This window comes from Mercenaria mercenaria, chromosome 3, assembly GCF_021730395.1.
Source record: "Mercenaria mercenaria strain notata chromosome 3, MADL_Memer_1, whole genome shotgun sequence".
Taxonomy (NCBI): Eukaryota; Metazoa; Mollusca; class Bivalvia; order Venerida; family Veneridae; genus Mercenaria; species Mercenaria mercenaria.
The window spans coordinates 49,856,841-49,882,974 of NC_069363.1; the positions used below are offsets into that span (position 1 = coordinate 49,856,841).

Sequence of the window (26,134 nt, forward strand, 5' to 3'; positions counted from 1 at the left end):
GAGTCCAGCAACCATTGACACGTTACCACAGATACGCACATTAATCGAGTTGAATCATAGCTGGACCGTAACAATACCTATACATAAAGAAGGCTCTTACTACCTTCTGGCACTAACCCCGCGAAATATTATCTGCCTACCAGTCCAAGCTTTGGCAGTAGAAAAGCCTCAAAATACAGATTTCCCACCCAAGAAAAAAACAACCTTGAAAGAAAGTCTAACAGAAGAAACGTTTTAAACGGATAGAAAAATGTAATGAAAAACAAGAAATCAAAAATGTCCAAGTGTTAGAAACCACGATTATATTACAGGTTGTGAGTCGCTGAAATTAATGTTACCAAGCACTATATATCAAGCAACAACCCAGAAAAGGAAGTCCAAGGATCTTCAGCTGTCCCAAGATTCCTGTATCAAAATGGCTTCCCTTGGAAGATTTATTTTTAATCAGCAAACATTTAACTTAACGTACCTTCTGTCAGATGCAGGACCTATACCTATTCCAAAATCGTTACACAAAATTCATGTACCTGATTATCAAGTAGTAGTGACAGATATTTCTGTACAAGAACCGACAGATATCGGTGGAACAATGAAGCTAGATGTCGGCTTTGTAAAAGATTCACTAGATGTAAGTATATAAAATGAACTGAATTTGTGGTGACTGAACCCAAAATATATAATATACTGTGTGTAAATTGAAAATCTGAATTATATCTTACCGAGATGGAGAAGGTTTGGATTGCTCAAAAGACTTAAAGATGATTGCTCAAAAGACTTAAATAGGACAGTTAAGTACCCATTCAGAGGTTGTAAAGTCACTCACAGGGGGAGTGGATGATGAGAATGGTTTCCAGTCAGTATCTGGAACAGTTCAGACTGTCGAGGGCTCAGAGTGAAACTAGTCTACTGCTTCTATTTCTATATACACTTAGACTAGTTTCGCTCTGAGCCCTCGTAATCTAAGCTAAAGGTTGTAAAAATTTCATTGGATGATTGCTTGTGATCAGCAGCTGACCCTGTTTGTTTTGGGTCAGTATCTCAAGGGTCCATGTCATGTTGACACTGAGACTTGCCAATCACTTGAGGATGCTTGGGCCTATGGTCGTCAAACATTGTCAGGAAATTACTTCTTTTGTTTCTGGGGTTATTACATAGAAGATAAAGTTAACAGCATACAAAATTATATACCCAGTATGGGGGTTTATGTTTTTAGCTCACCTGTCACATAGTGACAAGGTGAGCTTTTGTGATCACACTTCGTCCGTCGTCCGTCGTCAGTCCGTCCGTCCGTCCGTGCGTGCGTCCGTGCGTGCGTCCGTGCGTCAACAATTCCTTGTCTGCACGATAGTGGTTTCATTTATGATTTTATTTTAACCAAACTTGCACACAACTTGTATCACCATAAGGTCACGGTTCCTTTCTTGAACTGGCCAGATCCCATTATGGGTTCCAGAGTTATGGCCCCTGAAAGGGCCAAAATTAGCTATTTTGACCTTGTCTGCACAATAACAGCTTCTTTTATGATTTGATTTTTACCAAAACTGGCACACAACTTGTATCACCACGAGATCTTGGTTCCTTTCTTCAACTGGCCAGATTCCATTATGGGTTCCAGTGTTATGGCCCTTTAAAGGGCGAGAATTAGCTATTTTGACCTTGTCTGCACAATAGCAGCTTCATTTATGATTTGAATTTAACCAAACTTGCACACAACTTGTATCACCCTAAAATCTTGGTTCCTTTCTTGAACTGGCGAGATTCCACAATGGGTTCCAGAGTTATGGCCCCTGAAAGGGCGAGAATTAGCTATTTTGACCTTGTCTGCACAATAGCAGCTTCATTTATGATTTGAATTTAACCAAACTTGCACACAACTTGTATCACCCTAAAATCTTGGTTCCTTTCTTGAACTGGCGAGATTCCACAATGGGTTCCAGAGTTATGGCCCCTGAAAGGGCCAAAATTAGCTATTTTGACCTCGTCTGCACAATAGCAGCTTCTTTTATGATTTGAATTTAATCAAACTTGCACAAAACTTGTGTCACCATAAGATCTTGGTTCCTTTCTTGATCCGGCCAGATCCCACAATGGGTTCCAGAGTTATGGCACCTGAAAGGGCCAAAATTGGCTATTTTGACCTTGTCTGCACAATAGCAGCTTCATTTATGATTTGATTTTAACCAAACTTGCATACAACTTGTATCACCATGAGATCTTGCTTCCTTTCTTCAACTGGCCAGATTCCATCATGGGTTCCAGAGTTATGGCCCCTTAAAGGTCCAAAATTGGCTATTTTGGCTTTTGCAGCCATATAGAGACTTCATTTATGGTTTTATTTGATACAAACTTCCAAAATATCTTCAACAACAATAAATCTTGGATTCTATGACAAATCAGATCCAATCATAGGTTCCAGAGTTATTTTATATCTGATTACCTCCCCTGATTGTAATCAAAATGGATTTATATCAGTAAGTATAGGACTTATTTGAAATTTCATTATTGTTATTAGTTGGACAGAGACAATCAGGGTAGATAACTATGGACTGGTTTTATGTCAAATTACCTCCCTTTATTTCAAATTAAAATGGGTATATCTCCATAACTAATGAAGATACTGATCTGAAATTTCATTTATGTCAACAGATTTATTTGGCAGATCCTTCTTTTGTTCACTTGCAATATTTATTTTTTTAATTACTTCCCTTTTACGTTACTATAAATAGCTTATTTTTAGTAACTTTTTTATTATTGGCCGTAGGGAAAAACCAAGACCACTTTTCTGTGGTACAACATGAATGGTACCTCCAATTTTTAGGTGTATTTTGACATATCTATACCTTGTAAGTATTTTTTTTTCTTTTTGGTTAAATTTCTTCCCTTTGTTTTTCCTGTCTTTTGGACTTTGATATTTTACTGAGGACCTTCTTGTCCTCAAGTGCAATGATAACAGGTGAGTGATATAGGGCCATCATGGCCCTCTTGTTTAGAATTAGGCTGTTGTTAACACAAATCATAAAAACGAAGAGTTGTTTTAAATGAAAATTGAACAGCTTATAAAACATGTATATCACTATACAAAGGCATTGTCAATTTACTGATATATGCATTGAATTCTGGAGAAAAAAAACTGCTTGAAAGGGCCTCACTTTCAGATTGTTCAGTGCCTTTAAAAGCTCAGTGTTTTCAAAGCACTGTTGCAGTTACTCGCTTTAATGCATTTACAAATATGCCCCAGTGATGAAATTTCATATAACGAGGTTTAACTTAGTTTTCAGCAATTGTTTACTTTTATCAGTCAGGGGTGTAACAGTTTTAAGTTACGTAACCTATTTCAGTTACTTTTTCAAACATTTTATAACTTGTATTAGTTATAAAATATAGTTAACTGAGGTAAGTTATTCCAAAAAAGTCTTTTTGCTGTTCTCACAAAGTGACCTTTAAAGTGAAATTAGTAGCAAACTGTGGTCAATCAAATTCTCTTTTAGTCTGATCATGACCTGATAAGCATAATGGGATGTTAAGAGTTTTATAGCTTTAAAACTCTTGCGTAAAACTTTATCAGCTTTGCGTAAAAAATTTTACTGCATAGCAGGCAAGATAAAAGTTCAAGGATTCAGGAAATAATTGCATTATTCTCATTCAAAATGAAGAATTGGCACAGGAGGGCTTTGTAATATTTTATGATAACTGAAACAAGTTATGAAAGTATAAGCAATAACTCAAATGGGTTACAAAATGCGATAACTTGAAACAGTTACACCCCCGACTGTTTATTTCTTTACAAACGGCAACCATTGTTACAGGAAAACAACTTTTCAGAATAGTTTTAGTATCCAGTTGTACGGGAAAGTACAATGAAATACATGTATGTACTGGACAGGTAGATTGTGGGTAAACGTAATGTTTATTTACCAAATATTTGTGTGTTTTTATGATATACAGTTTTTTACGGCTTAACCTTAATTTGAAATTAGACACTCTACCTACCCTGTCAGAAACCTAGTCTTATACTTCCATGTCAGGTCTGTCTACAAAATTGTCCTTTCAGGTATTTAGTAAATGCAAAGGAGTAAATTTTCAGCAGTTATTAAATGGAAGTGAATATAAGATCTAGCTCTTTGAAATCAAATTTGATTCACGTTTCAGTCTCAAGATTTAAAAGATTATAAAGTCAAAGTTAAAGATGAGATTTCCAAATTATCTTAAAGGCCATTAATTTTGTTCGCCTTGGTGAAGATTAATTTTTACTAAGTCAGTATAAAAACGCCAGAGTGTTGTGTAACCACACAACCAAAACAGGTTCTGTTTGACTATTTTTATTAGCTCGACTATTCGAAGAACAGGGGAGCTATCCTACTCGCCCCGAGCGTGAGCGTCACACAAATGTTAAAGTTTGCGTACCACCCCAAATATTTTCAAAGTCCATTGAGATATTGCTTTCATATTTTGCACACTTGTTTACCATCATGACCCCAGTCTGTAAAAAGGAGGAGGCAACTCTATCAAGCATTTTGACTGAATTATAGCCCCTTTTCGACTTAGAATAAGCGTTAAAGTTTGCGTACCACCCCAAATATTTTCAAAGTCCATTGAGATATTGCTTTCATATTTTGCATACTTGTTTACCAATATGACCCCAGTCTGTAAAAAGGAGGAGGCAACTCTATCAAGCATTTTGACTGAATTATGGCCCCTTTTCGACTTAGAATAAATGTTAAAGTTTGCGTACCACCCCAAATATTTTCAAAGTCCATTGAGATATTGCTTTCATAATTTGCATACTTGTTTACCATCATGACCCCAGTCTGTAAAAAGGAGGAGGCAACTCTATCAAGCATTTTGACTGAATTATGGCCCCTTTTCGACTTAGAATAAATGTTAAAGTTTGCGTACCACCCCAAATATTTTCAAAATATTCCATTGAGATATTGCTTTCATATTTTACATACTTGTTTACCATCATGACCCAAGTCTGTAAAAAGGAGGAGGCAACTCTATCAAACATTTTGGCTGAATTATGGACCCTTTTCGACTTAGAACATGCTTATTGTAATGTTAAAAGTTTTACTCATTGCTTATATTATACTATCAAGCACTGAGAATAGTCGAGCGCGCTGTCCACTGACAGCTCTTGTTAAAGACCAAAGCTTCAGCTTCTACAGAGACTTCTACAGGGTCAAGAACAAAAAGAGAATAGTTACTGATACTTGTTAATGTTTATTTACATACAGACTTCCAGTCATAACATAGTAGTCTACATTTGTCTGATGAAGAATTCAATACCAGGTGGAAAAACAGTGGTTTCATGTGAGAATGGCATTCAGCTGATTATCAACACAACTTCAGACCATTTCCAGGATACAGTCTATATGCCCTATCCCGAGGCGGGGATATGGTATCTTGCTCTCAACAGTCGCTGTTACAGCAAAGACACAAAGTAATTGGTTTGTTTATGATATAATGTATGTTGTAAAGTAATACTCTGCATAAACAGATTGTAATATTTTAAAGTTGATCTTGAAAGTTTGTTAAAGTGACACTTATAATTGAATACTTTTATCGTTAATGGTGCCTTTATTAATCATCAATTAATTCTTTGTATTTTGAAATTAGGCCTTAAGATTCAGCAGTATACCTGTTTTCAAAAAAAATTGAAGACTGATTGCTGCCAGAATTTCAGGCATTAGTTTTTATTTTGCAGGTTTTGAAGAACTCATTGTTGGGCATTTTGATAACTTTAGCCCATAACTTCATGTTTTTCAATAGCTAAGTTGCATTGGTTTATATATCCACAGTGTCATTTTTATCTCAGAATTTGTTCCCGCCAGTGACGGATGGTGTGATTATATTTACAGGGTTCCTGTAAGGTGTCTAGGTGCTCCTGAAGTAAACATTGACCTGTCAATATCTGGTTGTTTAGACAGTCAGTGTGGGGACTATGGTGTATGTCAGGATTATATAAGTGGAGTATATGTATTCAGCTCATGCAAATGTTTTGCAGGTGGGTTAAACTAAATGTTTGTGTTTGAATGACTGCTACATCAGTTAAGGGTATTTATATGTGTGCATACAAAGGAACTCAAATAGATTCTATAGCCAAGTGATGTCGTAAAAATTTGGAAGATTGAAATTGTTTTAAGTGTTCTCTCAAATTTTAGTGCAGTATTTACAATAAAAAAAGAACATCTGAAACTGTCTTCTTGGTATGTTTTTTTTTTACCATCTTAAGAAAATATTTTCAGATCTTTTGGGGTTAAACCTTCTGAAAATGATAATGAATACAGCAGTTTTAGTTTGCTTTGGTGTTATCAGTATTTTCAGTTAATATCAGTAGGAAAGGTATTGACCTGTCTTTATTATGCATGATGTAATAATATAATATTGAGCCATGCCATGGAAAAATCAACATAGTGGCATTGCGACCAGCATGGATCCAGACCAGCCTGCGCATCCGCGCAGTCTGGTCAGGATCCATGCTGTTCGCTAACAGTTTCTCCAATTCCAATAGGCTTTAAAAGCGAACAGCATGGAGCCTGACCAGACTGCGCGGATGCGCAGGCTGGTCTGGATCCATGCTGGTCGCATTCCCACTATGTTGGTTTTCTCATGGCATGGCTCATATAATATGTTAAATTTTTTGCAGAGGTATGTCCTCTTTTAACTTTAAAGTGAACAATTTTCCATTTAAGTTTATTAAACATCACTGGGGACTTCTTTTGAAAATGTTAGAGGTTATGAGCATGTTGTTTAGCTGGGCAGGTTATGGTTATAGCCTGAATTTAACAAATAATTTCCATTAAAGGTAATAGAAGAATCACAATGACAGTTAACTGTTAATATGCAATTACATATACCCATATACAACTTTGGTATTTTGAGGTCATTCTAGTAAATTTCGCAAGAACATGGCTTACTTTACAATCTGGGGGATGCCTAAAATGCATACAAAGAAAATATGTTATCAAATGGAAATTGTTGTTTGCCACTGCAAGTCCACTGCCTTAAGTATTACATCAGACAAGAGAAAAAATGTGTAAATCAGTTTCCTATAATTTTGCTGTATTTCAGGTTGGAGAGGATATGGCTGTACGGATGGTACACATGGAAGATCTAAGCAAGAGGAGTTAACTGGTTTATTGTTGCTTACTTTGAGCAATCTCTTCTTTATTCCGTCCATTATTGTTGCTGGGTACAGACGCTATTTCACCGAAGCTGCAGTTTACACTTTTACTATGTTTTGGTCTGCAGTAAGTCATTGTATAACATAATGCTGTAATTTCATTTGTTCTCATTGATACACCTCCATTTTCCTTTATGGGCTATTATAGGCTGCATGTTCTTAAATCTGGGTTTATTTTGATAAGTTTTTTATGCCCCCCGAAGGGAGGCATATTAGTTTTCAACTGTCCATCCGTTCGTTAGTTCGTCACGACGTTAACTTTTTGCATAAAGACACTTTACTCGCGAACCACTGCACCCAGGACCTTCAAACTTCACATGCTGATAGTACTTATTGAGTACATGATCCCTACTGACTTAGGGTTCACAAGGTCAAAGGTCACCGGGAGGCATTTTAGTTTTCAACTATCCATCCGTTCGTTAGTTCTTTCATCACAACGTTAACTTTTTGCATGAAGGCACTTTACTCGCAAACCACTGCACCTAGGACCTTCAAACTTCACGTGCTGATAGTACTTATTGAGTATATGACCCCTACTGACTTTGGGGTCACCAGGTCAAAGGTCAAGGTCACAGGGGCCAATGTTAACTTTTTGTGTGAAGGCACTTTACTCGCGAACCACTGCACCCAAGACCTTCAAACTTCATATGCTGATAGTACTTTTGAGTACACGACCCTTACTGACTTTGGGGTCACCAGGTCAAAGGTCAAGGTCACAGGGGCCAATGTTAACTTTTTGCATGAAGGCACTTTACTCGCAGACCACTGCACCCAGGACCTTCAAACTTCACATGCTGATAGTACTTATTGAGTACACGAGCCCTATTGACTTTGGGGTCACCAGGTCAAAGGTCAAGGTCACCAGGTCAAAGTTCAAGGCTCTGTGGGGGCATTTGTCACCATTAGTGACAGCTCTTGTTTAAACATGAATCCTTTACTAGTATTTAGTTTTTTTACATATTTCTTTTTAATATAACAAGAACACTTGTTATAAAATAGGTAAAAAGTGACTGTGATATATATATAAATGAGTAAGTACTGACCTTTTGTTAATATGTTTTTTAGACCCAGTTTTATTTGAAATCATTACTTAGAAAAGATGGAAGTCAGTTTGAGAAATGTATTATTTGTCTTTTGTAGATCTACCATGCCTGTGATGCGAGTGATCTAGTCTATTACTGCCTTCTGGAATATGATTTTCTCAGCTTTGCTGATTACTTGGGTTCAATTTATTCATTTTGGGTGACTATGCTAACCATGGCTGTAGTACCAACCAAGGTTCGATCCTTCGCTCTTGTAATAGGAGTTTTAGGAGTTGCCTTGGGTGTTGAGTATAAAAGGCATGGAATTTTGGCATTTGCTTTACCAGCTGGCATAGCAGCTGTAGTTATGTTTGGATCTTGGGTATGTTGCAAAATGTTAATTATCGTATATTTGGGCCGTTCAGTAGCAAACCCTGTATTAATGACCAAAAAATAAAAATTGAGATAACACAGTATTCACGGAGAACATTCTTTCACCATTTGAAGACTAACAATGCTTTAGATTAAGTACATGACATTAAGAATGTCATGAAAGCAGAATGACATGGTCTTGCATGGCATGAATTTCCGACAAATTAAGCATATCACTAACTAAACATCAAACATTTGAATATCTAGAATCAGTTTTAAATGATTTTATTAAACTAATTTCTAGTTTCTACATGAACATAAAAATACTCAATGATTTTCCAGTATTTTAAAGTATTTATTATGCGGAAATTATATCATGTCACTAATACAGGTTTTTTCATAGAATAGCCCAAATATATTTATTATTTTCAGTTTCAGCGATTTAAGTTATAGTCAATACTCTTAACTAGTAGATTTGCACATGTTTTCCTTAGGCACTTGTAAGAGCTTTCTGTAGATACTTCCATGTTCAACTGAAATTATTCAGTTTTACATTCTCATTTACTCTCAAGTAGTTATGGCGATAAGTAGTTATGGCGATTGACTGAATTACTCACCTTTCATTGAGTTTAAGCACAGCTCCAATCTTTTTGAGCTCAACAATTCGAAAAATAGTAACAGGAAAGACATATGACCTGAACTGTGTCTGTGTCACTTAAAACCCTACACTCATTAATTGTAAAACGGTCACTATCTCATGCCTCAGGTCATTTGATTTGTTTACAGATTCTGCAATGTAAAAGACATAGGAAGTTGTATCCAAGAAAGAAATACATCCTTGTGCATCTAATACCTGGAGTGGTTTTAGCTTCAACAGGAATGATTATATTTGCATTCCTAGAGACCGAAGAAAACTACAAGTATACTCACAGTTGCTGGCATATTTGCATGTCATTATCCGTTGTGTTCCTGCTTCCGGAACGACAAACTAAAGGTATAAATATCAGTAACACTAGTACAGATAACCCCACTAACAATGGTAGTGCTACTAACTCGCCGATAGTGCTCAGTTCATATTCTGACATGCCAAATGGTCATGTAACTAATGAAGATTCTGTGGAATTAAACATGGGAGACAATCCAGCTTATATTCCACCTGTTTAACAAAAAGTGATTCTCACATTTGTGTAGTTGTTATGTTTGCACATTTTGTATTTTATTACTAACAATTTTTGTTTGTGGATAGAAAAAGGTATTGCTTGAGTTAACGTTCTATTAGAGAGCAGCTTTTGTAAAGAAATCCTATCAGATTATTAAGTTTTTATAAAATGACATGATTTTACACAGCTATCTGTTTACAGTAATCTTCCAAGTAGAAAATGAAAAATCAAGCAAAATCTTCAGTGGTGCTTATATTTTGCTTTTAGTATATGTTTATATACATTGTTTCATATATTTTATATTAAATATTAATAGTCAAACCTAGCTGTGGATACTCGCCTTTGGGAAATGAATAATGGTATATGCAGGTTGTCACTCGTATCAAATAAAATTGCACTGAGGTGGTCGTTGCCACAGTTTTGACTGTATATGCAAATTTTAGCCAAAGTCATAGAAATTATGAGAAAACTCCTGTTTTAAAAAATGGTTCAGCTGTCATAAATTTTTTTTTATTGCATGTGGTCATCCTTAACAAATTGTTCACTGTGTTGTTGCCCAAAATTTTACAGGTTGATAGGTTGGCGAATGATTTTCATACATGCCATATCTCTGGTTGGGACTTGTTCTCTTAGTGAATATCATACTTTCTCCTTGTCCTATGATGTTATGATAAAATTTCTTGTTAAAAAATCAAATAACAAACTAAACAAAAAACTCAACATTTTGACAAAATCACCCTAGACATTTTGTTCCTTAGGATATAAAGATTGAGTTTTGATTCATTTTTAGCTCATCTGATTTTTTGAAAAAAAATGATGAGTTATTGTCATCACTTGAGCGGTTGTCGGCGTCGGCGTTGCCTGGTTAAGTTTATGTTTAGTCAGCTTTTCTCCTAAACTATCAAAGCTATTGCTTTGAAACTTGGAATACTGTTCACCATCATAAGCTGACCCTGTATAGCAGAAACATAACTCCATCTTGCTTTGCAAGATTTATGGCCCTTTTGTACTTAGAAAATATCAATTTCTTGGTTAAGTTTATATGTTAGGTCAACTTTCTCCTAAACTATCAAAGCTATTGCTTGAAACTTGGAATACTTGTTCACCATCATAAGCAGACCTGTACATCAAGAAACATACTCCCATCTGCTTTTTGCAAGATTTTGCCCCTTTGGACTTAGAAAATCATTTCTTGGTTAAGTTTTATTTTAGGTCAGCTTTTATCCTAAACTATCAATGCTATCCTTTAAAACTTGCAACACTTGTTCACCATCATAAGTTGACCCTGTACAGCAAGAAACATAACTCCATCCTGCTTTTTGCAAGATTTATGGCCCCTTTGGACTTAGAAAATATCAGATTTCTTGGTTAAGTTTTATGTTTAGGTCAACTTTTTCTTAAACTATCAAGCTATTGCTTTGAACTTGCAACATTGTTGACCATCTAAGCTGACCCTGTACGCAAGCAACATAACATAACTCCATCCTGCTTTTTGCAATAATATTTGCCCCTTTTGGACTTAGAAAATCATTTTCTTGGTTGAGTATATGTTTAAGTCAACTTTCTCATAAACTATCAAAGCTATTGCTTTAAAACTTGCAACAGTTTTTCACCATCATAAGTGGACACTGAACATCAAGAATCATAACTCTATCCTGCTTTTGCAAGAATGTAGCCCTTTTTAGACTTAGATAAATCATGGGTACACAATATTTCTATTACACAAAAAAAATCAGATGAGCGTCAGCACCCGCAAGGCGGTGCTCTTGTTAATACTATTGTCATGATTGTAGTACTTTACTCCAGCAGGGGGTAATTATGTGGATCAGTTGGAAGGTAACTTTGTTTTTAATTACTGAAGTGAGAGGTTATAAAGTTTCTCACAGTTGTAAATAAACATAATTATGGTCTATAATGGTGGCAAATGAAATATATAGGTCTGTGTGCTTATTTCCGAGATAATTGTCCATGATTTAAGAGATCCACAAATTACATGCTGATTTTTAGATTATTCAACATGTTAAAACGTTTGAATATCGTGATTGATCTTAAAAAAGAAAGAAATGTTGCTGCTTTAATAAACTTACCTATGGGTTGCCTTTAACTGAAGAGACATTTTCTATTTCTGTACACTGAGTCCAGGTTTTATTCTATGTTACCTTGATAAATGCTGTTAAGCCATTACTTCAGGTTTATCAGTCATGCAGAACTACCTTAAAACATAAATGATTGAATAGATTATGCATCAAGTGCTGCAGACAAATGGGTGAGGTATGGTTGTTCTTTTCTTTGCTTGTCAGAAGGAATAGAATATTTTTTTATTTAATAGAATATTTTTTTATTTAAGAAATAATCTATAGGTGGGCCGGTGGTCTAGTGGTAACACGCTTGACTGTCAATCTAGAGGTCCGGGGTTTGAATCCCGGTCCAGGCACTGGAAATTTCTGAGATGCTCTTGAGTTTCTCCCACCTAACTAGAGGCCTGTACTGGTTCTTCTCAGGAAAGACAGCTTCGCGTGTATCTGTGCTATACACCGGGCACGTTAAAGAACCAGACTGTCTTAGCCGGACAAGTCTGTATCTGAAAAGTTCTCTCTGCCTTTTCTGGGGGCTTTATCTCACTCTGTCCCTCTGGTCAGATCGCTCTGTGTCTGTACTAGTAGAGGATGATTTCGCACCCTGTGTGGCTGCAGTTGCTGTAAAGCGCCTTTGAACGTGTTTATCATGAAAAGGGCGCTATATAAATCTGGTATAATTATAATAATAATAACAAAAGAGTGCTTTAACACTATTTATGCACGATGGGCGGTTATAAATCGGGCGTATAATTGCACGAGGGCACAGCCCGAGTGATATTATTTGTACGGTATTACCAGCCGAGTGCATATAAAGTGTTAACTCTTGAGGCGAAAATACGACAAAAGGCGCTATATTTCTACCCTGTAGCGTCGATATCCGACTATACGCGTACCAGGACCCCCGACGGGATTGACGAGTATATCGCGGCACGGATCATGCTGATTGTGTCACGTACTTGTTAAATTTGATTATCCTGATAAAAGCAAAATTATTTGCATACGGCTATTATCTTAGATGTTATGATTATTAATTATGTTAATAATTAGTTTCCTTGTGAAATTAAATTTTTGTAAATAGCGTAAAGGAAATAAAAAGACGAACTCGCTGTGTTTCGTTCATACTGTATTCAAAAGATTAAAATAATGTCGGCTGCCAGAGATTTTTCTTACATTGAAGAAAAGTATTCTTATCATGTGATTTGACGTATCAGTTCACTCGGATGACGATTCCGATGATGAAATTTCATTATCAAAGAAATTGATGTCGGAAAAGTAAAGTTTAGATGGCTGAAATATTCGTACACTTACATGTATTAATTCAAATGGATAAAATAAATTAGCAAAATTTCATACATAAAATGTTTGTAAATAAACGCTTTTGTAAATAATAATTCTTCAGAGACGGTTGTAAATATTACAACTTAACTGTCTCAGTGCGTGTCACACAACGTTAGTGTACATGTTCAGAAATTAATTATACAGTCATCAAAATAAACCATCGATATTCACTAAAAAATGGGTGTTAATTTTGAGTAATGCTGATGTTAATACTCTGTGTTAATAATGTATTTCTATTTATTGGAATTTAATATGTTTACATGTGAAAAAAGTAATAAAATCGGAAATATGTGTTCAAACTTGGAAGGTTTTATAAGTATAGTTTGATGTACACCCATGTTAATAATTTTTCCATGCATGATTTCAATTGACTGCATGCGAAGATCAGATAATGTTCTACGACGTTAGATAGTAATTCTTATCTCGCCGCAGCATGTATATTATGATATCGGCCTCAGGGAGTTAAACTCTCGTTTGCTATAAACTATTTCGATTCTAATTTGCCCTAAATCTAAAACAGTAGATAAAATATGATAGCGCTCTTTCTTGGCCGCAACAAAAACATTGTCACCTCACGTTAACGTGACATCATTCTAGCGTAAGCGTGTTTTAACAGAGACAAGCATATTAGAATTATATTTACCGGTAATGAAGTGTTTCAGAATTACAGGTGTGATTAATTGATTTCTTTCAGGCAAAATTAAAAGTACATTGTACATAGAAAACAAATATCACATAAGGGTTGATAATGAAGTTATTCTTACATTTCTCAAATTAAACCATTTCTACAATGGACTAAAATCATTATGACTTAAACTCGGAGGGGTGGGTGGAGGGGAGGATATTTCACCTTTTTATTAGAAAAGAAGTCTCTTTCAGTAGCCAGCCTCAGATAAAAGGATGCTCTTTCTCTCTCTCTCACTCTCTCTCTCTCTCTCTCTCTCTCTTCTCTCTCTCTCTCGAAGGTGGAAGTTGCAAAGTAGAGGGGTCTAGGTGTCCTCCCATTTAGAACTTTATTTGCTCAAGGAAAAGGAGCCACGCTGTGGCTTCTAACCACAATAGCAGGAGGAAATCCTGGTCTCCTGGCACTGAAGTTTTGGTCTTGATATTAAGAAAATAAATTCCTTGCCTGCCTATAAGGAAATTTCTAACCATTTGGTTATCATTTTATCATAAGCGTATACATATTTTAATTGTTAGCCTGATTTGGAAAAACAGAAGCATATTGTGATTTGACATTTACATTAAACTTGGTGTATAGGTATTTTGCAGTGTGACAATTTGCAGAGCTCATTAACTGGGTAGGTAGGTCCAAGGTCGAGGTTTCAAATGGAACTCAAAGGTCGAATTTGGCCCATATATTTCATTTCAAGAGCATAACTTTTTATGGTGTTGAATTCAGTCTTCTCATATTATTATGGTAAAGGTAGGTGGCAATGAGGTGATGTGCAGAGTTCATGAACCAGGTCGGTAGGTCAAAGGTCAAGGTCACAGCAAGATGAAATCTGTCCATATTTCATGTCCAGAGTAAAACTTAATAACCATTTAAGGTATTGGCTTCAAACTTGGCAGGTAGGTGGTAATAGGAAGATGTGCAGAGCTTATGACCTTGATTGATAGGTCAAAGGTCAAGTTCACTACTTAAAATCTCTCCAACGTGTTTACTTCAAACTTGGAGTGATGAGACGATTTACAGAGTGCAAGAATCTACATCCCACAACCCCACTCCCTCCCAACAAAAACAATTAGTTCCTTGTGACATAGTATAACATATCCACATGTTGTGGTAAATGAAAGAGAAGGCTGACACTGTTTAAAGTTGTAAAATGCAAGGTCCCAAAGTCTGTTACTACATCACAATGCCGATGTATTCAAGAACAAGTATGATTCCATTGACCTGTTCTTAAAATATACAGAACTGTTAAATGACTTTGATTTTAGATATAAAATGTTTCATTCTTGACCTCTAAGTGCATTTACTGAAAGCAACAAAAGTTTGATTTTCCCAAGACCTTACTCCCTTACTCCTTATAAATTTTTGTTTAATATGTTGTATCGATGCAATTTTTACACAAATCAATATATACAGTTGATTTCATATGACTATACTAGTTTTTGGGCTGAAGTCATTGTGCAAGTGAGGATTTGTAAAAGCTAGGCAGTTTAAGCATGTTTGTTTGGGCTTCAGTAGTTGCTAATACATGTACTTATATGAGTTTTGGTGACATGATGCTTTAATAATTTATGTTATGGTATAAAGATGTTATTGCCATTAACTGTTAACATTGCATATGCCAAATGATGATAACATTTAGATATATTATTATTGAATTCATTTGTTTTATTACATTTATTTTATTGTCTTGATTATTCAGATTTGTTACTTGTAAGAATATTTATACATTTTCGTAGTCTTTTATAATACATTGTTTTTTAGCTTGACTATTCGAAGAATAAGTAGAGCTATCCTACTTACCATGGCGTCGGCATCAGTGTCTCACCTTGGTTAAAATTTTCGTATCAGTCCACATTTTGACAAAATCTTTTGACATATTATAATTTTGAAACTTTCAACACTTGTGCACCATCACCTTGTCCACTTTAAGGAAAAAGGACATAACTTGAAGAATTTTGTCTGAATTTTGGCCCCCTTTAACTTAAAGTCTTGGTTAAGTTTTTCTTTTGTGTAAATGTTTGACGTATGGCTTTTAAACATTTATCACTTGTTTATTATAACAGTCTCTACCTGTAGGCAAGAGTACATAACTCTGTTAAGTATTTTGGCTGAATTATGGCCTTTTTTGGACTTGGAAATTCAGTTCAGTTTTCGTATAAGTCCATGTTTTGTCAAAACTATTTGACATGTGGCTTTGAAACTTAGAACACTCGTTTATTATAACAGTTGGTATCTTTAGGCAAGAGTACATAATGCTGTCAGGTATTTTGGCTTTATTATGGCCCTTTTTGGACTTGGAAATTGGTTCATTTTTTCATACAAATACCTTTTGTCAAAACTATTTGACATGTGACTTTGAAACTTTGAACACTTGTTTATTATAACAGTCTGTATCTGTAGGAAAGAGTACATAATTCTGTCAAGTATTTTGGCTAAATTATGGCTTTTGGACTTGGAAATTGGTTCAGTTTTCCATACAAGTTCACATTTTGTCAAAACTATTTGACATGTGGCTTTGAAACTTTGAACACTTGTTCATTGTCATGATCTCCATCTGTAGTCAAGGGTATGTAAATATGTTAAAGACATTTGGCTGAATTATGGCCCTTTTTGAACCTGGAAATTGGTTCAGTTTTTGTACGAGTCCATAATTTGTGTAAACTGTTTGACATATTGCTTTGAAACTTTCATCACTTGTTTATTATAACAGTCTCTATCTGTAAGCAAGAGTACATAACTCTGTCAAGTACTTTGGCTGAAGTATTGCCCTTTTTTGGACTTGGATATTGGTTCAGTATATACACAAGTCCATATTTTATCTAAACCGTTTGACATATGGCTTTGAAACTTTGACCACATTTTTTACCATCATAGTCTCCACATGTACGGAAGACTACATAACTAGGACAAGGAATTTAGTTCAGTTATGGCGCTTTTTTGGCATAGACATTTGTAAATAATAATAATAAGTTACACATTGCCATATAGTATTTATCCAGTTCCACAAATACAGGTACATTGTCTTCTCTATTTTCCTTCTTTTCTCTGAAAATCTCTGGTTATATTTTGATCCCATACTTATATCAATTCTTCAATTAGTTGAGTGTGCTGTCAACTGACAACTATTGTTATAGAATGTAGGACAAAATTCTCTCCTTAATTTCTAAAAGGTGGACAGAATTCTCCTTTGATGTTGTTTAGAGAGAAATTGTGTTTATATAATACACACTAATGGTCAGCCTACTGTAGGGACTAGTACTACAATGTTTAATCTAGTAATATATTAGAATTGAACTAATGAATAGGACAACTGAGTATACACTCTGAATTATATACCATAGGAAATACCCCCTTGTGAAAGTAATCTGTGCCACATAAAACATCTTGTTTTTTATCAATTAATTAAAACATGTATCTGCTATGTGTTATTTCTTCAATTAAAAAAAAAAACAATAAGATTTAACAAGCATCAATATAAATTGAAAAAGATGATTTTGAAGTGATAATCACTATTGTACCTCTCAACTTAACTTTTAGATTTAATTTAGAATGTCTGACAAAAATAAAGGGGAATTTTATCCACCTTAGACAAATTGAACAAGGGGGAATGTGTGGGAACAGTTGACAGTATTCAGTATTTGTAGAACATTTTTTACCTACCTACCTAGAAACAAGTATTTTAGATGAAATGTGATGAATATATGTATTTTATTAGCTTTGTATAAAAACTTAACATGGTTTCCTATTTGAAAATAGATTTTGCTTCAGTATATATATCGTGGCCTCAACACGAAACTAGTCTATCTGCTTCTATTTCTATATACACATAGACTAGTTTCGCGTTGAGACCACGATATTTGTTGTGAAATATGTACTGTTTATGATACACATATTAAACAAACACTTTCCAACTGATCTTGTGGATTATTTTATGTACTCTTCTTCTTGTAGAAACATCAAGAGAAGATTTTAATACAGTATCAACAGAAGTAGAATCATCTGGTATAGTACATACAGATGGGGTAAATACTCTAGATGCTGCTGTAGTTATACCATCAGATTTGTCTTTAAACACTTGATGTAATGATAACCTTAATTTGAAAGTGGTACCTTCAGAAGTGGAATCTATATTCTTAAGAAGTTCCAAAGTCCACACTTCTGTGTATCACAGTTTAAGACCAGGACATAACAAGTATCTTAAAGGCGATCCCTGTGGTTGTGGGAGATGTAGGTCTTCTTAGATACAAACATTACTGGAAGGATCAAATAGTGGTACCTGGATGAGCAATGGGCAGGACATATAAGTGGATCAAGCTTCAGAAGCAAGAAAATTTCACAGGTCCTGAAAGGTTTGAAGATAGGATAAATGTATTATTTGTAGCTTTGGTCTCCTAGTCTATAGTACTTACTTGTTCAGTACAGTAATTATTTGCAATTTTTGCAGGTTTCCTTGTGGAATTGTGGGTTATGAAAATGAAAGAGAAATCAAGTATACAGTTGTGTCAGTTTTTTCCAGCTGATGCATCAAAACATAACAACATGTTTCAAAAAAGGTTTAAAAAGAAAGAAAAATCTCTTAAAATGATTTTGAACCATTAAGAATAATTAGCAAACAAACTGTTCCAAGCAGGAACAAGTCTGAAAAATAAGAATGAAAACCATATATGGCCATTTATATACAGGAGTATGTAAATGTTTAGCAAATGAGAATTCTAGTGTATTAAAAATTAAGAGGTGCAAGTATTTGACATATAACTATCTAAATATTTCAGTTGTATTAGCATAGTGCCAAACTCATTTTGATATAATTTTACTTGAACAACATATAATACCTTTACTTATTTTATTAACTCACCTGAGCACAAAGTGCTCAAAGGTGAGCTTTTATGATCCCCCCTGTGTCTGTCGTCCGTCCGTCAGTCGTCCGTCGTCAACAATTTGACTGTTAACACTCTAGAGGTCACAATTTTGGCCCAATCTTAATGAAACTTGGTCAGAATGTTACCCTCAATAAAACCTTGGACGAGTTCGATATTGGGTCATCTGGGGTCAAAAACTAGGTCACCATGTCAAATCAAAGGAAAAGCTTGTTAACACTCAAGAGGTCACATTTTTAGCCCAATCTTAATCAAACTTGGTCAGAATGTTACCCTCAATAAAATCTGGGACGAGTTCGATATTGGGTTATCTGGTCAAAAACTAGGTCACCAGTTAACACTCTAGAGGTCACAATTTTGGCCCAAATTTAATGAAACTTGGTCAGAATGTTACCCTCAATAAAATCTTGGACGAGTTCGCTATTGGGTCATCTGGGGTTAAAAACTAGGTCACCAGGTCAAGTCGAAGGAAAAGTTTGTTAATAGTCCAGAGGTCACAATTTTGGCCCAATCTTAATGAAACTTGGTCAGAATGTTACCCTCAATGAAATATTGGATTAATTAGATATTGGGTCATCTGGGGTCAAAAACTAGGTCACCCAGTAAAATCAAAGGAAAAGCTTGTTAAAACTGTAGAGGCCACATTTATGACTGTATCTTCATGAATCGTGGTCAGAATGTTAATCTTGATAGTCTCAAGTTCCAGTTTGAATCTTGGTCATGCAGCATCAAAAACTATGTCACCAGGTAAAATCAAAGGAAAAGCTTGTTAACACTGTAGAGGCCACATTTATGACCATATCTAAATGAAACTTGGTCAGAATGTTGATCTTGATGATCTATAGGTCAAGTTCAAATCTGGGTCAGGTGGGGTCAAAAACTAGGTCACTAGGTCAAATCAAAGGAAAAGCTTGTTAACACTCTGGAGGCCACATTTATGACTATATCTTCATGAAACTTAGTCAGAATGTTAATCTTGATGATCTTTAGGTCAAGTTTGAATCTGGGTCATGTGGGGTCAAAAACTAGGCCACCAGGTCAAATCAAAGGAAAAGCTAGTTAAAACTTTAGAGACCGCATTTTTGACCATATCTTAATGAAACTTGGTCAGAATGTTAATCTTGATGATCTTTAGGTCAATATATCAGATGAGCGATACAGGGCCTTCGTGGCCCTCTTGTTTTTATTTTCTGTAAACTTTTGCTGAATATGCAGCTAACCAGTGTTTTTTTATCTTGAAGAAGTCACTAACTTGCTGTTTTTATCCGCCTAATCAGTAACACGGTTTTCTTAAATTGCAGTGTTATTTAACAAGATACATATGTAAACTATACATTGATCTAAAGGTCTCCCAGGGTGTTAGTATTTTGTGTTTTTAAGATATCTTTACTAATGGCAAAAATCTGGTAAAATTATTTCACAGAATATTTGCATGATAGTTTTGTTTTTATTCTAAGATATCTGGAAATGATTTAAATGATCTTTTCACAGATAAAGTCAAAATTGATAAAAATATTTGCTTAAATTCAGTAGAAAACGTCTCAATTAAAATTGTTTTACCATTAATTAAAGATTGATGGAGATACTTTAAATATTCAACAGTTTCTATTACCACCCTACTTTAAAGTGATGTATATTTTCTCTGTGGTTTGGCTTTCTGTTCAAGGAGAAGTTAAATATGGAAAAACCTTGTTGCTGAAAAGTTGGATCAAGAAGTATTTGTTGAGAGTGATCTTTGAAATTCCAAATTTCATAGACCAGAACTTCTACTGTCTTTGACATGAATGTGATTGTGCTAGCTTCTTTAATTTTTACTATTTTCTGAATTGTACACATTCTAAGCTGACTTTTTCATTGGTAAATGCAGTGTGAATGGAGCTGTGTGGTTACATACAAACTTCTTTCTCATTTTATGGATGTAATTTTGACACTTCTTGAGGTTTCCTTTCATTTCCATACTTCATTTTTGGCCATTTGCTGAGATATCATTTAAGTGACAGTTGTTTCCCAACTTCTTCTTTAAACTTTTAAAATGACCAGTGATTAAAAAAAACAAACCTTTTTAAATTTTTTATAGGTTATCCAAGTTCATTATGTAATTTGATTAGATCTTGTGGACACTTTGTACAACTTGATTGCGTCTAGTTGTTATTCATCTGTTCCTTGGTAAACTTGATTTTCAAAACAAGAAGAAATATTACTTTGATATCTGTGTGGCAACAGATTTAATGTTTATAATTTGTATGATTATTATTATTATTATACCAGATTTGTTGAGCGCCTTTTCATATGAAATATACGTTCAAGGGCGCTTTACAAATAGACATGTGACATATCGCAGATATGTAGGAAAATCACAAAACATGACATATGCAATCATAAAACTGAAACTGAATAATTTGATTAAACTCCTATTTTTATGAATGATATATTCAATGGCGTTGTACATAATAATAATAATAGTTATTATAACAATATTAATAATGACATTGATAATAATTACAGCCTTACTTTAACAAACAGTCATGACCGCACCCCTCCCCTTAAAGTCATTTTTTTCCCTATTGCCAATACCAGTGCTTAAAGCATCTGGTACACCCAGACTAGCTGCATATAGAGGTTCAAACCTCCCCGATTAATGGTGCCATCATATACTGTATTAGAAAAAATACCACACACTTCAAGTGAAACTCAAGTCTTGCAAAACATACACATAGAATGTCATTACCCTTAAAATGTGACATGATGACATAAAGGATGAATTGCCAATTTAGTTAATTACATGATGAATTGTACAGTAAAGAGATCTTTGTCTGCGACGAATGACTTGCGGTAGTTCTGTATCACAAAAATAACAAAGCATATTTATTATGGGTAGAAACAGTCACAGTTTATCTATGTGTTGTAGAAAATTTTGAAAAGGTGTGTTTTGAGAGCTCTTTTAAATGAATTTAGTGATGAATCTTTCCTGAGATTGTCAGGGAGAGAATTCCATAGTCTTGCGGCGGCAACTCTGAAACTTCTATCACTGTAGGAAACTAGTCGATTTTTTTGTGGCACAAGGGTTGTTGCTGCACTTGCTGATCTCAGATTTCTAGTTGGCATGTAAACCTCCAGTAAGTCTCTCATATACACTGGCGACTGTCCATGCAAGGCCTTGAATGTTTGAATGAGAATTTTGTATTTGATTGTATCTTGTAATTGAAGCCAGTGAAGATGTTTAAAACGGGTTGTTTTCGTAATAAGACATGCAGCTATGTTTTGAACATTTTGCAGTTTGCTGGTTGTTGATTTTGGCACGTCATACAAAAGAGCATTGCAGTAATCTAATCATGAGGTCACAAGTGAGTTTACAAGGGTTTTGGTGGCACCAGTTGTCAAATATGGTCGAATGTGACCAATTCGTCATATTTGGCCATAGCATGTTCGAATAACAGAATTAACATGATGGTCCTTATGCATGTTCGAATCAAGCGTAGCACCAAGGTTCCAGTTTTTGATGGTCTTATGCATGAATCGCCAACTTTCAGTTCTAGATTTTCAACATGTTTGGAGTGTCTTTGACTCGAAAAAAGAATTACTTCCGTTTTGTCTGCATTCAGTTTTAACATGTTTGAATTCATCCATGAGATGATTTTATTTTAATAGACATTGTTCAACTTGCATGATTGTGACTGCCTTTGATGCTTTGTCAGCTGGTTATAGATAGAATTCGGAGTCATCTGCATAAAAATGGTGGTTTAGAATGTGGTTTCTACAGATGGACCCGACTGGCTTTGGGTACATCATGTAGAATTTTGGGTCTAGAACAGATCCTTGAGGAACACTGGATTTCATTAGGACTGGTTCAGAGAGTTTGCCGTCAATGCATACTGTTTGGTAGCGGTATGTTAGGTATGATGCCACCCATTGAAGAGGTTTATCGGCAAATCCAAAGTTAAAATCGAGTCTATAAAGAAGGGTGTTATGGTCAGTGGTGTCGAATGCAGCCGACAGGTCCAACATCACAAGTACTGTGACGTCACCTTTGTCTAAGGATTCGAGAATATCGTTCTGAACATTTAACAATGCGGTTTCAGTTGAATGAAATTTTCTGTATGCTGACTGGTTTATTTCATGTAATTGATTGTTTGTCAAATGTTCCTCAATTCTTCTGTTTACCTCTTTTTCAAGGATTTTTGAGAGGTATGGCAGATTGGAAACAGGTCTGTAATTCTTGAGTGTGTTTTGGTCAAAACTTGGCTTTTTTAACAATGGTCTTATTCGTGATGTTTTAAATGATTTTGGCACTTTGTAGATAGATGTTAACAATTTTCATCAATATTGGGAGAAGTTGTTTATACACGATTCCAAGAGCTATGTAGAAAGAGGGTCCTGTGCTAGTACTTCTGGGTTCTTGCCTGATGGAAGTGCAATTTCACTTGGACCGTTCAGTAAATGTTTCGTTATTTTGAACAAACATTGTTGATCTCGTTCACTTGATTCTACTATGAGTAATAATCAATTCTTGCCTTTTTAGCTCACATGAGCCAAAGGCTCATGGTGAGCTTTTGTGACCGCTCAATGTCCGTCGTCAGTCGTCCATCGTCAGTCGTGCGTCTGTCAACATTTTCTAAAAAAAATCTTCTTTTTGAAAACCACTGGGCAGAATTACACCAATCTTCACAGAAATGATTCGTGGGTGGTCCCCTTTCAAAATTGTTCAAAGAATTTAATTCCATGCAGAACTCTGCGTGCCATGGCAACTGAAAGGAAAATTTTAAAAAATCTTCTTGTCCAAAACGGAAAGGCATAGAGCCTTGATATTTGGCATGTGACATCATCTAATGGTCCTCTATCAAGATTGTTCAAATTGTGCCCCTGGGATGAAAAGAGGCCCCGCCCTCGGGGTCACAAGTTTTACATAGACTTATATAGTAAAAAACTTAAAACTTCTTCTTGTCTTAAACCACATGACCTAGGCCTTTGATATTTTGTTTGTAGCATTGCCTTGAGGTCCTCTACCAAAATTGTTCACATTGTTACCCGGGGTGAAAAGAGGCCCTGCCCCGGGAGATCTCGTGTTTTACATAGACTTTTATAGGAAACAAACTTTAAAAATCGTCTTGCCTGAAACTGCAAGGCCTAGGCTTTTGATATTAATTAAAGTATGTTGCCTTTCCTAGTGTTTCTCTACCAAAAGTGTTCAGATTATGTCCCTAGGGTGAAAAGAGGCCCTGCCCTGGGGGTACCAAGTTTAACATAGACTTATATAGTAAAAAAATTAAAGATCTGCTTGTTGGAAAGTTGATATTTGGTATATAGCATTGCCTGGGGAATCTCTAACAAGTTTGTTCAAATTATGCCGCTGGGATGAAAAGGGGCCCCACCCTGGGGTCACTTGTTATAATTATGAGTTATGTAGGAAAAAATACTTAAAAAATATTAGATCATATTTCCTAGTCTGTTTAATTATAATTGCCTGATGACCCAAGCGGTTAGGGATCACTTAACTGTGACCTTGACCTACTGACATACTTTCTTGTTTCTTAAGATACGGCCTTGAAATTTGAATGACTTGTACAGTTTTCACACCAATCTTAAAACTGTTTTTCAGTGACCATGAATGTGACCTACTGACCTACTTTCTAATATTTTAGCGTCAGTACGTTTGCCATTTAAAACATGTGGCTCATATTACCCATGTGAGGGTTTTTGAACACAAAGGTGCATGATTGTCAATTAAATTTGAAAGTTCACTATTGTATGATGAGTTTCTGCATCTGATGTACTCTGTGACAAATTCAAATGATTGGATGATAGAATATCAGCTTTGAAAGAATCAACGTCGATCAAACGGAGTTTCCTGTATGTCACAGTTTTCTTTACTGGAGGGGGTTTCGCGGCAAGTGCATTACACATTACCGCGAAATGGTCCTTGGCTATTTTTCCAGAGCTATCTGATAATCCAGGATCAGTCACTACTGCTGCTGATACTGTGTTATCCATGTCTCTGGTGATGACCACGTCAAGGGTATGACCGTGGGCGTGGGTGGGCCCTTTCACATGTTGATACATGCCACAAGATTGTAACACACTGTTAAATCTGATGGTGTCACGATCAGAAAGAATGTCCAAATGAAAATTCAGATCGCAAGTAATGATGATATTCTTGTCAATTGCGGCGTATTTTGATAAGAAATCTGCCCACTCGATATCCAGAAAATCGTTTGTATTCAAACCACTTTTCTTTGATGGAGGAGGTCTGTAAATAACGGCCATGTGCAATCAACAGTTGTTGATAGTTGTTGATACTTACATTACACTCAGTATGTTCAAATGTTGAAAATGTATTGTCACTAGTTGAAGAGACTATTTTCACATCTATCACCGATCTATAAATCAGGGCCACCCCACCTCCACGCTTACTGTTGAAAAATGGCGTTAAACCCAAAACAAACAAAAAACCTCCACGCTTACTACGAGAGCGTGGCACAGGCTTGATTTTGTACCCATCAGGAACAGTTCAGAAAACTTTCGCTGTATCAAAAAGTCAGACAAGAAAATAGAACAACACAAACATGTTTCCGTTGTGTCAGTATATGGAAGAAATCAAACATAATCTCTACTGTAAGCAGCTAATCCTTAAAATGTCTTTTATAACTTAAAATATACTGACAGTTACATCAGACAGAACAGTAATACGTTTGTAAGTTTAGGGTATTGAACAAGTACATAATGTAGTTTTGGTTAGTTGTACAGAATGTTGTTTCTTTCATATTGAATGTTGGTTCCAGGTGCTGTTGTTAAATTCTAGTCTACAAGTTTATTTTCTTCAATAAACAATTCAGCAATTGTATAATAATGTATAACAATTTCTTCTTCTGTTATAGAAATGACCACGATTTGTCACTGGTACATCTGATTCAGTTTCACGTTCTAGATGACGCCCAATCTCAGATACATTAGTGATGCCATCATCTACTAAAGACTGAATCTTTTGCTTCACCTCTGCATGTACAGGTAACCCATATCCAGATAACTGCAATTTGAAATGTGCCAGTGCTTAAAACAAAATACAAAACTGAATCAATCTAATTTATCATAGTCTTTTAGTTTATAAAGTCAATAGTTGTTTCTATCAAATGAGTCCTGAGTAAAATCTCTGTTAGACGACTTGAAATCTGCCCTTAAATATTAATGATACATTTTGGAGGCCTAAACAGGACTACCACACATAGATTAGACATGGTGTGCTTATTTTCTGGTTGGCGTTTTATCCATTCTTTAGTAGTGACATCAGAACTACATTTTTTTAGCCTTATAAGGTGTTCTTGTTTTCAATGATGTCCATTTGAAAGAGTTCCTCATCTGTCATTGTGGCCAATGTCAAGATTTTCTGTTTGATTTGACAGTATGTTAGCCCATTCGAACATTTTCCTATTATTT

General features: G+C 35.3%; 1 protein-coding gene across 2 annotated transcripts in view; it reads left to right on the forward strand.

Annotated features, from left to right (window-relative positions):
- LOC123524861 (post-GPI attachment to proteins factor 6-like) overlaps positions 1-23,329 on the forward strand; it is a 40,000-nt gene extending 16,671 nt beyond the window's left edge. The window contains exons 6-12 of one of the 2 annotated variants that reach the window (XM_053538444.1): positions 312-628; positions 5,235-5,440; positions 5,859-6,004; positions 7,072-7,250; positions 8,324-8,587; positions 9,364-9,571; positions 17,781-23,329. In XM_053538444.1, the coding sequence (XP_053394419.1) occupies positions 312-628; positions 5,235-5,440; positions 5,859-6,004; positions 7,072-7,250; positions 8,324-8,587; positions 9,364-9,571; positions 17,781-17,908 (1,448 nt within the window). In that variant the 3' untranslated portion in view covers positions 17,909-23,329. Of the gene's footprint in view, positions 1-311; positions 629-5,234; positions 5,441-5,858; positions 6,005-7,071; positions 7,251-8,323; positions 8,588-9,363; positions 10,593-17,780 lie in introns of those variants that run through there. The other variant, XM_053538443.1, reaches the window with a different exon arrangement.
- The last annotated feature ends 2,805 nt before the right edge of the window (positions 23,330-26,134 follow it).